Source organism: Ceratotherium simum, chromosome 25 (assembly GCF_057802395.1).
Source record: "Ceratotherium simum simum isolate JZ-2026a chromosome 25, ASM5780239v1, whole genome shotgun sequence".
NCBI lineage: Eukaryota > Metazoa > Chordata > Mammalia > Perissodactyla > Rhinocerotidae > Ceratotherium > Ceratotherium simum.
Genome location: NC_141924.1, coordinates 22,961,821 through 22,974,551, shown reverse-complemented (window position 1 = coordinate 22,974,551; position 12,731 = coordinate 22,961,821). Strand labels below are relative to the sequence as shown.

Sequence of the window (12,731 nt, the reverse complement as noted above, 5' to 3'; positions counted from 1 at the left end):
ATCTTTTGCAGAGCTCCCAAGCTGGTAGCCTATGTATTAAATTTAGACCATAGCCTGATTTGTTTGGTTATAAAGTATTTTTTTTTTTTTTTAAAGATTTTATTTATTCAGTTTTTCCCCCCAAAGCCCCAGTAGATAGTTGTATGTCATAGGTTCACATCCTTCTAGTTGCTGTACGTGGGACTCGGCCTCACGTTGGACGGAGAAGTGGTGCCTCGGGGCGCGCCCAGGATCCGAACCCGGGCCGCCAGCATCAGAGCGCGCGCACTTAACCGCTAAGCCACGGAGCCGGCCCTGGTTATAAAGTATTTTGAATAAAACTAACATATAAAAATGAGAGATTCATGTAAAATTCTGGGTTTCAAGCTCCTCTTTAAAAAAATCATAAGATGTCATAACACTGGGCTTGAATTAATGCCTGACCAAAGTCAGCTGATATGAATTAGTGGCCACCCATTTGTATTGGCATATCATTTCCAGTTCACCACAAACCCCACCACTCCCCACAGTATCCCAAACAGTGAAGCTGAGTGTCAGTTACCATTTTCATGGTATTGTCCTGTTGGTTTTGCTACAGTAAAAATCAATTTCCCTGTACTTATATCTCTGTGTTAAGTGTGAAAAACAAAAATAGTCTGAGAGGGTCATATATTTCAAGCAAAACAACGGTATATATTTTTCCTACCTGTTTGATAATTAAGTACTCACTGGCTCTCTGATCTTCCTGGCTCTGAAAGGCATCTGAATTTGCTACTTCTGAGTTATTGGTCAAAAAGAAATTGAATTAACAGTCTTTTAGTGAAGACTTGAGATCATAAATAGCCTCTAATCAATCAGTCCACATCTGTCAATACAAACCTTTGGGCAGGGCACTGAAGCACGTGCTAGAAAAAGATATATAAAAAATAGAGGGCCTTCAGCAGCCACACCCTAAGTCAGGAGTCACATATGAAATATGGTGAAGCCAAATTTTATCAAGTCACCAAGAAGTATAAATAGATACATTATGAATGAGTCCAAAAGTGGAAAAAAGATTATTTTGCAAGAGCATCAAGACAGAAGATTCATTTATTCAGCAAATATTTATTGAGACCTATTTTGTGCTAGGCACTGTTCTAGATTCCAGGGATATAGTGGTAACCAAAACAGGCAAAAATCCTTGCCTTATGGAGCTTATATTCTAGTTGGGGGAGGGAGGCAGACAATAAATAAACAAAAAGTGAAATATGTAGTGTTTCAGTTAGTGGTAAGTTCTACGGAAAGAAATTAAGCAGAAAAGGAGAGAAGTAGTGCTGGGGGGATAGTGTTGCATTTTTAATCAAGACGTATGGGAACTATTTTGGGAAGATGGTATTTGAGCAAAGACCTGAAGGAGAGGGAGCAGAGAAATGTGCATGTCTAGAACATACTAGCCAAATGCAGAGACGATGAACAGAATACCTACCTCTGTGCAGGGAAATTAAACTCAAGAAGGACATTGTGGCAACACATACCATCGCCATAGTCACCTTTATGGAGCACTTCATACTCAATAATCATTGCGCTGAGTGAAGGGGATACAAGGGGAATAGACCCTGCATTTGAAGAGCGTTCAGTTCATCCAGTGTTTAGAATAGTCTATACACACACACACATATATACACATATATGTGCATCTATGTATATATGTATATGTATAGGCTGTATATATAAAATATTTACAAAATGAGGATGCTGTACTTGAGCCATTCAGCCACTAAATGTTTACATGCCTACCAACAGCTAGGTGCTGTGCCATTCAATAGGGATACAATGGTGAACAAGATAAGGACTGTCCCTGTCTAAGTACTTCAAATTCTAGTGGGAAATAATTTCATTAAGTAAACAGGCAATTTCATTAAGTGTGTAAATGTTTTGATAGAAGATGTAAAGTGTGTTCAGTAGAATTCAAATTTTCTTTTAGCTGAGGAAACCTTTGTACAAACACATTCTGAAAGTCAAGTAAAACAGTGGAGTTGTTCTAGCTGATATTGGTATTCCCCTGAGACCTACCCCACAAAGGTGAGGGACAGGTTATATTTTGCAACTTTAGAACTCCTAACATTTCCAAAACAACAGATATATATTTTTGAAATATTAGTCATGATATTATCAGTAAGAAACAAACAACCATAAAAAATAAACAAATCTCAGCAAAAGTGGTTCACCTTAACTCTTCTTGTCACACAAATGCAAATTTACAATGAAGCCTGTAGTCCTGCGATTGCACTGCTTTCCCCCTGCTAGCAAAGTTTTCAACTCAAGTCAAGAGAAGTAAGTTTCTCAGTTATTTGGGAATTAAGAAATGGCCTTTTTCAAAAATAGAGGAACTCCATACTGTCATTTCTTGGCTGAAATTTATATAGGTGTGTTGTCAACGGCATACCTTTAACCAACCATGTTTTTCCAAATAGAAAGTGCTTAAATTTTCTTGTTGGCCAGCTAGTTATTTAACTTTATAAAACCAGATAGTGTCTATAGTGTTTTATTCCTAATTTTATACCTCTTAATATATCTGATGGGGTTGTTTTTGTGCTTGAGGATCACAGAAGAATCAGATTTCAGTGGAAAACAACAGCAAAAACTCCATTCATGCTTAATAAGTTCCAGTTCAGAGAAACTTCCAAATGTACTTTTCCCAAAAAGTTTTGGTATGAAAATGTAAATTTCAAAAAAGTGAACTTTTTTTAATGCATTAAACACAAGAGCAATCAGTCAATTTTAAAGTTAGTCCTCTTTTGCAAACTTTTTTACAAAACAAAAAACAAAGAACAAAAAAACCCACTCTACCAGATTTAAAAAAGACTTTTGAACATAAAGAGATTTCTTTTTAGTAACGTGTTAAAGACTACTTCTCTGAAAACTATGCTTTTATTAGAAAGAATTAAAATAGTTTTTGTGTTTGTTTATTCTGAAGGCTGACACATTGATTTGTGACAAAGAGCAAACATACCAAATACACTTCACTTGCACTTGTTTTATAATTTACAACACTTTGTTGCAACAATAATGATAAAACACTGGATGAGAGTATGGAAATCTAGGTCTGAATCTTGATGCTATTAGTTAACTGTGGAAACTTGGCAACTTCTCTGACTCTGTTTCCTTATCTATAAAATAAGCAGTCTAAACTAAAGCAGTGGTTCCCAGACTTGGCTGATTTTTGTTTTAACATAAAAAAAAAGAGAGAGAGAGATTTTAACAAAACTTAATAGTTTGTTTTGTGACTTAACGTTTAAAATCTCTAGCTAACCACAATAGTCTTAAATCTACATACTATATTCCTCCTATTCTCACCTAACTTTTTTTGTTAAATATGTCACACATAAAACAGTATATAAAAGCATATGTACCATTTAAAATGTTTGGGAGATAGGTGTAAGGAAGAGAAAAGGCCTAAAATCCTGTTTTCCTTTGTAGAAAATTAACATGTGTACCTAAAACTGAAAAATCCTGAAATAGCAATATAAGCATGCTGCTTAGAGATATGAAATATGAGTTGTAAACGGTTGTCTCTGGGGAGGGGGAAATGGGTGAGAGAAGAAGGGTAGGGTATTGCACTTTTTTGGTAACAAAACCTATAGGACTATTTGAATGTTTTATATTATGTACATGTTTGTTTCAAAAAAAGTTTTAAATATTAAAACTACATAGATCAAAACATACTGCCATAAAACATTGGGAGATTTTAGTTCTGAAAATTGCTTTCCTACAGAAAACCTTCCCTGACTGCCCCCTCCCTATTCCAAATTAGGTGACCTGTCTTTTCTGAATCCTATGCGATCTTACTGGATTGCACTTGGTGGTATATTTGTTTCTCTCATTAAAATGTAAACTTTCCTAAAGACACGGAAATTGTCTTTTTCACTTGAATCCCCAGCATACTGCTTGATACACAATTTGTTGTTAGTGCCGTCAAGTCATTTCTGACTCCTAGTGACCCTGTGTACAGCAGTGTGGAACCCTGCCTGGTCTTTTGGCACTATCCTCTCTCCTTCCAGCACTATATCAGACATGCTCCACTGCTATTCATAGGGTTTTCATGGCCACTTTGTTCAGAAGTGGGTGGCCAGGTCCTTCTTCCTAGTCTGTCTTAGTCTGGAAGCTCTGCTGAAACCTGTTCACCATGGATGACCTATCTCAGTGGCATAGCTTTCAGCATCACAGCAACATGCAGCTGCCACAGTATGACAACCGACAGACGGGTGGTGTGGTTCCCTGACCAGGAAACGAACCCAGGTGGCGGTGGAGGGTGCCAAATCTTTTTTTTTTTTTAATAATTTTATTTATTTATTTATTTTTTCCCCCAAAGCCCCAGTAGATAGTTGTACGTCATAGCTGCACATCCTTCTAGTTGCTGTATGTGGGACGCGCCCTCAGCATGGCCGGAGAAGTGGTGCGTCGGTGTGTGCCCGGGATCCGAACCTGGGCTGCCAACAGCGGAGCGCGTGCACTTAACCGCTAAGCCATGGTGCCGGCCCATAGGGTGCCAAATCTCAACCACTAGACCACGAGGGCTGGCTTATGTACATGTATAACAAAGATAAAAATAAGAAAATTTTAAAAAATACGTGAGTGCCAACTTTCCTTCCCTGCGACATATTTATTTATTTATCCTTCTCAGTTTCCCCAACTATAAAATGGGAGTTTTACCCATCACTTTACAGGCTTTTTGTTATAGACAATATAAAATGCACAACAAATTGCTTAGCACAGAGAAAGACCCAATGAGTGGAAATTATTTTTATTAGCATCATTACTGATAAATTACATCCATCTTTATTTAGGAATTTCTGGAGGTACCCCATATCCTCAAGGGAAAATGATGGGACAAGTTATTTTTTCATTTGTAATAGATAAAAACTGTACTTTTGTTGGCTCCCCTTCTTCTGCCTGTCCTCCAAATATTAGTCTTCCTCAGAGTTCTCTTCTAGTCCCTCTTCTCTTCTCACTCTACACCCTTTCTTTGGGCATCCTGTATTTCCCTTATCACACTTATCCTAATTACTGGTGATAACCTTTGCTCCTCCAGTGTGCAAATCATGCTTGTCTTACTCTTGTCATGGTTTGACCAAATGCAGTAGAGTGTAACCATTAATGAATTGTGTATGCATGCCTCCTAATTGCCCTGGGTATGGGGCTCTTCTTTCCACCATAAGTGGCATTATAAGGAGAAAACCCTAAGTAGATGAAGTAAATAGTAAAAAGGAGTAGAACCACAGGCAGCCTAGCTAGTTTGTTTTGAAAGGCAAAGGGCAGGGAGATGTTTGGGAGGGGTTTATACAATGGACCAAGGATATGCTCATGAGAAGATGGTCTTGGATTATAAATAATAAGCACTGGTAACGAGTCTGCATGTTTTTCTCTGGTAGTATGGACTACAGCACCTCCAGTTAATCTGATCATGTTCACTGTAAAAAATAAACTAAATGTTATTGGGTTTACGCTGCCTCACCTGTCTTGTCTGATGTAATCACTACGTAGAAGGAAACTCTTACAAGGAAGAGAAGTAGAGAGTCGACACACCAAATACACTATTTTTATCATATCTGAAAAGTCAGTTCTTGTTCTTGGAGATAGTAAAAAGATCAGTGGTTGCCAGGGGTTAGGGGGAAGGGAAGGATGAAACATCAAAGCATAGAGAATTTTTAGGGCAGTGAAGCTATTCTGTATGAAACTATAATGGTGGTTACATGTGTCAAATGGTGGATACATTTGTCAAAACCCATATAATAAATACCACCAAGAGTGAACACTAACTAAACTATGGGCTTTGGGTGATAACGATGTATCAAAATAGGTTCAGGGATTGTTAACAAATGTATCGCCCTGACACAGGACCTTGACAGTGGGGAAGCCAGTTTAAGTGTTGGGCCAGGGGGTATATGGGAACTCTCTGTACTTTCTGCTTTTCTGTGAAGCTAAAACTGTTCTAAGAAATAAAGTCTATTAAAAAAAAGTCAGTTCTTCCTTACAAAGTTCTAAAAAAAATAATGAAAACTGAAATTACCTTCTTTAGAGAGCAGAACAGGTTTGTCAACTGTGGTATTTGGAGGTAAAGCCAGATTCCCAGTCATTGTATGAACAAGTTCCTCAAGTCTTTCTTCACCAATCTCTTGTGCTAGAGGATTTGAAATCGTTTCATCTTCTTGTCTGTTAAGAAATAATATGTGAATTTTTCCATTATATACAAGACAAAAATTTCAAATATACATTTTAATTTATTTATTAAAACTTCTTTATACATTCCCTATTTCCAAAAGGATTTCAGGCAGCTTACAATAAAAGACAAAGTAATAAGAGGCAGCTTACAATAAAAGACAAGTAATAAATTTATTAAATAATAGAATATCACCAAGAGGACAAATTAGGATTGTAAATAAAGAGAAAAAATATTAATTCTCAGGTTAACGTGGTTACTATGATGGAGTAGAAAATTCTTGCTCTGACTTTCCAGATAATCTTGGTTTTTGCTTTTTTTTTTTACTTTGGGTAAGTCATTTTTCAAAATTAGGAAGCATAAAATTCATCAAAGGAGACAAAGTTTTTCCTGGTATAAATTCTGAAAAATTTATGTGATAATGTCCTCCATAACAGTTTTAGAGCAAATGCAGAAATAAATTAATTTTTACATAGCTATTTCTTTTATTAACTTCTGAAAAAAACTGAAAGCATAACATTCAAGTTTAGCTGAATGAAGACTGTAATGCCAGAGTCTAAACATAATATATTACAGTATTTTGGTTAACACTAACCTTGAAAATTCCTTTGCTTTTATTTCATCAGTTAACCCATTCTCAGAATCCTTTTTTCTTTTGTGAGAAACATAAGATGATTTATTGCCTAGAAACCTGTAGAGACTATTGTTTGAATCTTCAAATTCCAATTCCTTTTCACTTTTGAATAGCTTCATTCCTACTGGTTCAAATACTTTATGGTTCATTAGAACTTGGCAAAGACGAACTCCTTTAAGACGAGAGATGTCATTACTACTTAGGCGCATATTTTGCATAAGATGACTTAATACTACATCAACAGCATCAGAACCAGTAAAACAGTCTTTGTAGGTTCGTAAATGATGCCTCCTTCTTTTTATTTCCACTTGAGTCTGAAGGGAGTGAATAATACCATCCCATAGTTGAGTAGCTTGAAAAGGACCAGAGCATCCTGGAAAAAAAAAAAAAAATTAAAGGTATGTTCCTAACAAATGTAGATTACACAAAAATATGTAAGTTTTTCAGTTTTGACAACCTTATGCTTTTTTATGACATACCTGTTGCCAATATCTTTCTTAAGTTTCTCCTTCTCCCATCTTATATAAACCATAATATATTTACTAAGATTGCACCATGTTTGTTTGCCAACAAAAACAGAGTAAATCTAGGAACTTGCGTTACTGATATGAAATATAGTATTATTTGAATTCATATACCCTTAACATTACATGATTAACTTCTAGCTATACTTAATCTTGAAGAATATTATTTCAGGACACATTTAAAAGGAATGCACACACACATTGGAATCTTGATTACTACAGAGCTGTGGCTTCACCAGGATCTTTGCTTTTTCCTTCTTCTTTTTGCCTTTTTTGACCAACGGCAAGCTCTTCACGAAAGAGATCCAGGGCAAGGAGATGAATAAAACTAATCAATTTGTCTGCCAGCTGTTCTTGTTGACAAAAAAAGTTTGTGAGGAATAATGAAAACCAGAAAACAATAAAAATGTCCATCACCTGGGGAATAGTTAAATTATGGCATAGCCTTACTATGGAATATTAAGCAGCCATTTTGGAAGAATGAGGTTTACAGCATGGAAGGATTTCATTAAGCAGGAAAAACAAAACAAAACAAAAACAAAAACCCAACGAGTTGAGCAGAACAATTTGTATACTATCATCCTGGTTATGTAAAAATGAATTCCCAACCTACACACAAATATATGTAAATAAATGGAAAGAAAGGTCTGGAAGGATAAACTTCAAACTATTAACCTCTGGGAAATAGAATTGTAATGAAAGGATGTTCGCTTTTTATTCTATATATTTCTGAATTTTTATAATGTACATATATATTTAATTAATTGGAGACATTTTTATTGAGATATAATTCACTTAGCACCAAATTCACCCTTTTAAAGTGTACAATTCAATGGTTTTTTTAGTACATTCACAAAGTTGTGCAACCATCACTTATCTAATTCCAGACCATTTCATCACTTCAAAAAGAAACCTATCCAGCTAGCAGTCACTCCTCATTCCCCTCTACCCCAGTAAATTTTTAATTAAAAAATTTTAAGAATGATAAGGGAACAAGTTGAAACATCTAGAATATTGTTTCTAGATTTTTTTCGTTAGAAGCCAAGAATTTTAGCTCCTCTTTTGACTACGAATAGTGGAAACAGGATGCCCAATTATACATAATAGTTTGATGTTTATGACAAAATGACAGAAATAAAAGCCGATGACTTTCAAATGCCTTTTGTAAGTGAAGCTGTCCACCTGTCTATCCTTGAAATGTTAGCCCGAGACACTGTGGACAGCGCGGACACCGGAGTAGGGGGTGGAGGGTGAGAAGCGGAAAGCGGGGGGGGGGCGGGGGGTGGGGGAGGGAGGTTTGAGGACGTGTGGGGGGTGGGGAATGATGGGCAGGTAGGGACTGGGTACGGTGGGGCGGGGTGGAGAAGGCTAGGAGTCTGTGAGCGCTGGAGACAAAGGTATCCCGTGGACCATCTGCTTCTCCAACCACCACTAAACAGGTAGGCTAGTTTAAAGAAACCGTTCCCGTGGTCAAGGAACCTGCCATCTGGTACTTTAACCCCTTGTTGTTCGAAGTGTAGCCTGCTGACTAGCAGCACTGGCGTCATCTGGGAACTTATTAGAAACGCAGAATATCAGACCCTACTCCTGAATCCAAACTGCATTTTAGCAAAGTCCCCAAATGTTTCGTGTGCACATTAAAGTTTGAGAAGCACTGCTTTCCCGGACTCTCCAAGGACAGCAGCTTGCGAAAAGGCCGAGTTGCGGTTCTTAGCGACCAGAGAGGGCAGGTGCGCCGGGACAGGGGCGGGGCCAGCAAAGGGACAGGTCCCAGAAGCCTGAGAAGCAAAGTCCAAACCGCCCGCTCCCCTCAGCTGCCCTCCCCTTGCGTACGCATTTGGTTAGAATCTATAGGGCTACCTGTTCTTCTTTTCCTGCAGAAGCCCCCTCTAGGGCTCACGAAACTCGGCCCGCTCCGCCCCGGGCCCGGAAGCTCGCTCTGGCTGCCAAGGCTACGGAATCGCGGAGTCAAAAGAACCGCCATGAGCTCGCGCGCCGACTCCTCCCCCGGCCCGTAACCCCGCCCCAACCTGACTCGGGGGGGGGGAGCCAACGGAGTCCCGGCCCCGCCCCTTCCGAACCAGCCGGAAGTGATGTCATGCCCTGGCCGGCTGGTCTTTTCGGTCTTCCTCCTCCCTTACTCTTCTTCCCCAGTCCCTCCCCTCCCCTCCCCCTTCCCTCCTCTGGCTCCAGGCTTTGAGGCCGCGCGGGTGGAGGAGGCTATGGAGTAAGCTGGCCACGGCGGCCAGGCGCGGAGGCTAAGCCGGAGCAGCCAGGAGGCGTTTGGGGGGGCGGGGGAAACGAGCCCCAGTACCGCCCCTCCCGGGAGGAGAGAGGAAGAGGTGAGTGACCGCCCACGGGCACCGAGCGACCTCCCTCCCCGGCCGCGCTCCCCCATGGGCTCCCAAGGCCAGCGAGGTGGGAATGGGGAAGGACCCGCGCCCCGGGTAGGCCTGCCAAGGCCCCCGGGGTTGGCGAGTGTTGCCTGGTGACGGGCCTGCGGCTTGCGGGCTGGGCTGGTGGGGCGGTGGGCGCCCGCACGAAGCCGGCTGGGCTGGGGGCGCAGCGAGCTCCAGGGAGCGGATCCGGGAGGCCCGAGTGCCCCGAAGAGGCCTTAAAGCGGCGGGAGACCCGGGGCCGGAGCCGTCTGCCGGAGGGAGAGCCCCCAGCTCCGACTCGGGAGCTCGGGTTTCCGTGGTGGAGACCTCGGTTCTCTTTTGGGAAATTGGACACTTCTCCGGGACTGGGTGAGACAGCTCCCCTCAGTTCTGAGGTCCGCCTCTGATAACCTGATTACCAACCACGGCCCCGCCGCCTGGCGTCGTTTTCTGACAGCAGCTGTAGTTCTGGAACGGACGGTTATTGTGTGTGAGGTGGGTGGGGCATGTGTTTGTTGATGCTAAAAACCCCCTCGGTGGCTCCGGCACTCTTGTTTTTCTAAACCGGAGAGAAAGGATGAAGGAAGGTTTAGACCAATAAACCTTGCAAAAACTTCTTGGGGTCCAACTGAATACATACAGATGATGAGTAATTAAGAAGACCAATATTGTCCAGTCAACCCTTATAACAATCTTCATGAGACTCCAGACTCAAGCGACTTAAAAGCTCTATGTCAGTAGTGACTTAAAATTGTAAGTTGCAGACTAGTTTTATTGTAGATCAAATTCAGTAGTTATCTGTATGATGGCTTTTTTTTTTACAAATTGGATTCTGTGAGTAAGAAGTTTGCTAAGTCACATTCGCATGCCTTTCCTGGAAAATTAATATAGTTTAACTAAAATTCTCCAAACTAGCCTGTCACTGTAAAACCTGATGATGTTCTGGTAATGGCTTGAAAGTCTGGTGCTTGAAGCTTCCTTTTGGACTCTGCAGGCTTTTTTTGTTTGGCTTCCTGTCTTATTCTAATATTAATTTTAAAAATTTAAAAATGATTTATCAGCTGATTGTATAAATAGACTTCTTGAGACAATATTAAACTGTAGTCATAAAAGATTCTTTTGGGAGATTGTGTAAAGGAAATGAGCCACTGGTAAAGACATTCATTTTGTTCAGATTTGCTTTACATACAGGCAGAAACCTATTCTTTTGTCTCTAAGATCCGTAAACACCCAATAAAATAAATTCAGGTGCATTGTACTTCCATACAATGGACTATTTCTGTACAAATCAACCCTATAATTGGGAATAACGACTCATACGCACATGTTTGAAATTCATGATTTACCCCCCAAGAAAAATGGGTCCTCTTATTGTGTTTAACTCAAGTGACTAGTTTCATCATCCATCCCTTTCTATAGGAGTAGAAGTTAGACAACTTCTCTCTCTCATGCTTTATATCAGTCTCTCATGAGATCCTGTTGATTTGGCCTGGTGATTATCTCTTGAGTCTGTCTGTTCTTCATCTTCACCACTAGTACTCTAGTTCCAGCCACCATCTCTTATCATCTCTCATCTGAAGTATCACAAGCCTCCTGTTTGTGGTCTTCGTACATTTACTGTGGTGCCCTTTGTAGTTTTCTACGCCAGACTGAGTGACTTTTTCAAAATGCAGATCTAATCACATTGTCTCCATGTTTAAAACCCTTCAGCGGCTTTTATTGTTTTTAAGAGAAAGTAAAATCCTTAACAGCCAGTTTGGACCCCCCTGATTGCCTTTCTAACCTCATCTCCACAGTGCTTTCTGGTATTTCTTTCTCCCCTAGTCACCTGTTCTTTCTGTTGTGCTTCAGGTACATAGCTTTTGATTATGATGCTTCCTCTGCCTGGATATGTGCTGCTTTTCTTTTTCACCCTGTTAATACCTGCTCAGCATTCAGCTCACTTCATGAAAGACTTTCCTGATTAGGATAAATTCCCCTAATTGTATGTTTTCATGACACCATTGCAGAGTTGCCATATTTATTAATAGTTAATAAATTAATATGTTCCTCATCTCCTAATACTGTGTAAGTGCTCAATAAATGTTTGATAAATGAATGAATCCATTGAATGCTTACTAAACGTACCAGGAACTAAGCATTTTACGTGCGTCATCATCTTTAATCCTCACAACAATCACTTGAGGTATGGGTGGCATTTCCCCCTTTTTAAAGATTAGAAATAGTGTTAGAGAGGCTACTTGGTGGTCACAGTGCTAGTAAGTATTAGAACTGGGATTTGAACCCGGGTTTCCTTACCACTGAAGACTGTGTGCTTAATCATGTAACACTTAATCTCACCCTGTGCATCAGAATCACCTCGGGAGCTGCTCAAACTGCAAATGCCCTGACTGCACATTTGTAGATTGTAATTCCAGAGGTTTGAGGTAGTACATAAGCATCTATAAGGTTTAAGAAGTTATCCAGTCATTTAGATGTTATTAGATGTATTTAGATGTTCGTCAGGGTTTGAAAACCACGGCATTGGAGTTTGAAAACCATTGTCTTAGATAACACTTCAGTGCTTTATGAGTTTTGGTTTTCACACATTGTACTACACTTTATTTCAAATTTTATGTGTTCTTAAATCTTGTATCTTATTGGGGGAAGAGTTTACCGGAAAGCTCACTCCGCCATGACGTTGACGTCACTCTAGGAGATTTTAATTTTTATGAGTCAAATCTGTAGGTTTCTCTTGGAGTCTTTCTTTGCTTTGAGATTGAAGAACTGTAGACCTAAGAAAGTAACCTTAGTGGTCACTTAGTCTAATTTTCTACTCTGTTATTCCTTTTCCCCCTTCTCCAGCTGGAGGGGCTGAGTAGTGAGACACTGCCACCCCAGTGCTGCTACTTTTTTAAAAAAATTACAATTTCAAGAATCTGATTGATTTCCTGTAGTAAAAACTACACTAAGTAACTGGGCTGGATGTGCCTTTAGAAGAGTTGAATGTAATCTCTCCTCAGATCTTACTTATTGTT

At 39.9% G+C, this 12,731-nt stretch overlaps 2 protein-coding genes across 7 annotated transcripts in view; one reads left to right on the top strand and one right to left on the bottom strand.

Annotated features, from left to right (window-relative positions):
• The window catches only part of DEPDC4 (DEP domain containing 4), a 29,785-nt gene extending 20,448 nt beyond the window's left edge, over positions 1–9,337 (bottom strand). For 2 of the 3 annotated variants that reach the window (XM_087449055.1, XM_087449056.1), the window contains exons 1-3: positions 9,197–9,337; positions 6,774–7,185; positions 6,029–6,171 (exon numbers count right to left, since the gene is read on the bottom strand). In XM_087449055.1, the coding sequence (XP_087305181.1) occupies positions 6,029–6,171; positions 6,774–7,185; positions 9,197–9,320 (679 nt within the window). In that variant the 5' untranslated portion in view covers positions 9,321–9,337. Of the gene's footprint in view, positions 1–5,473; positions 5,510–6,019; positions 6,172–6,773; positions 7,186–9,196 lie in introns of all 3 variants that reach the window. The other variant, XM_087449058.1, reaches the window with a different exon arrangement.
• Positions 9,338–9,536: 199 nt separating this feature from the next.
• The window catches only part of SCYL2 (SCY1 like pseudokinase 2), a 69,076-nt gene continuing 65,881 nt past the window's right edge, over positions 9,537–12,731 (top strand). For 2 of the 4 annotated variants that reach the window (XM_014780283.2, XM_004418010.3), the window contains exon 1: positions 9,537–9,678. The gene's annotated coding sequence lies outside the window, so the exon portion shown is untranslated. The remainder of the gene's footprint in view (positions 9,679–12,731) is intronic. The other 2 variants (XM_087449054.1, XM_087449053.1) reach the window with 2 other exon arrangements.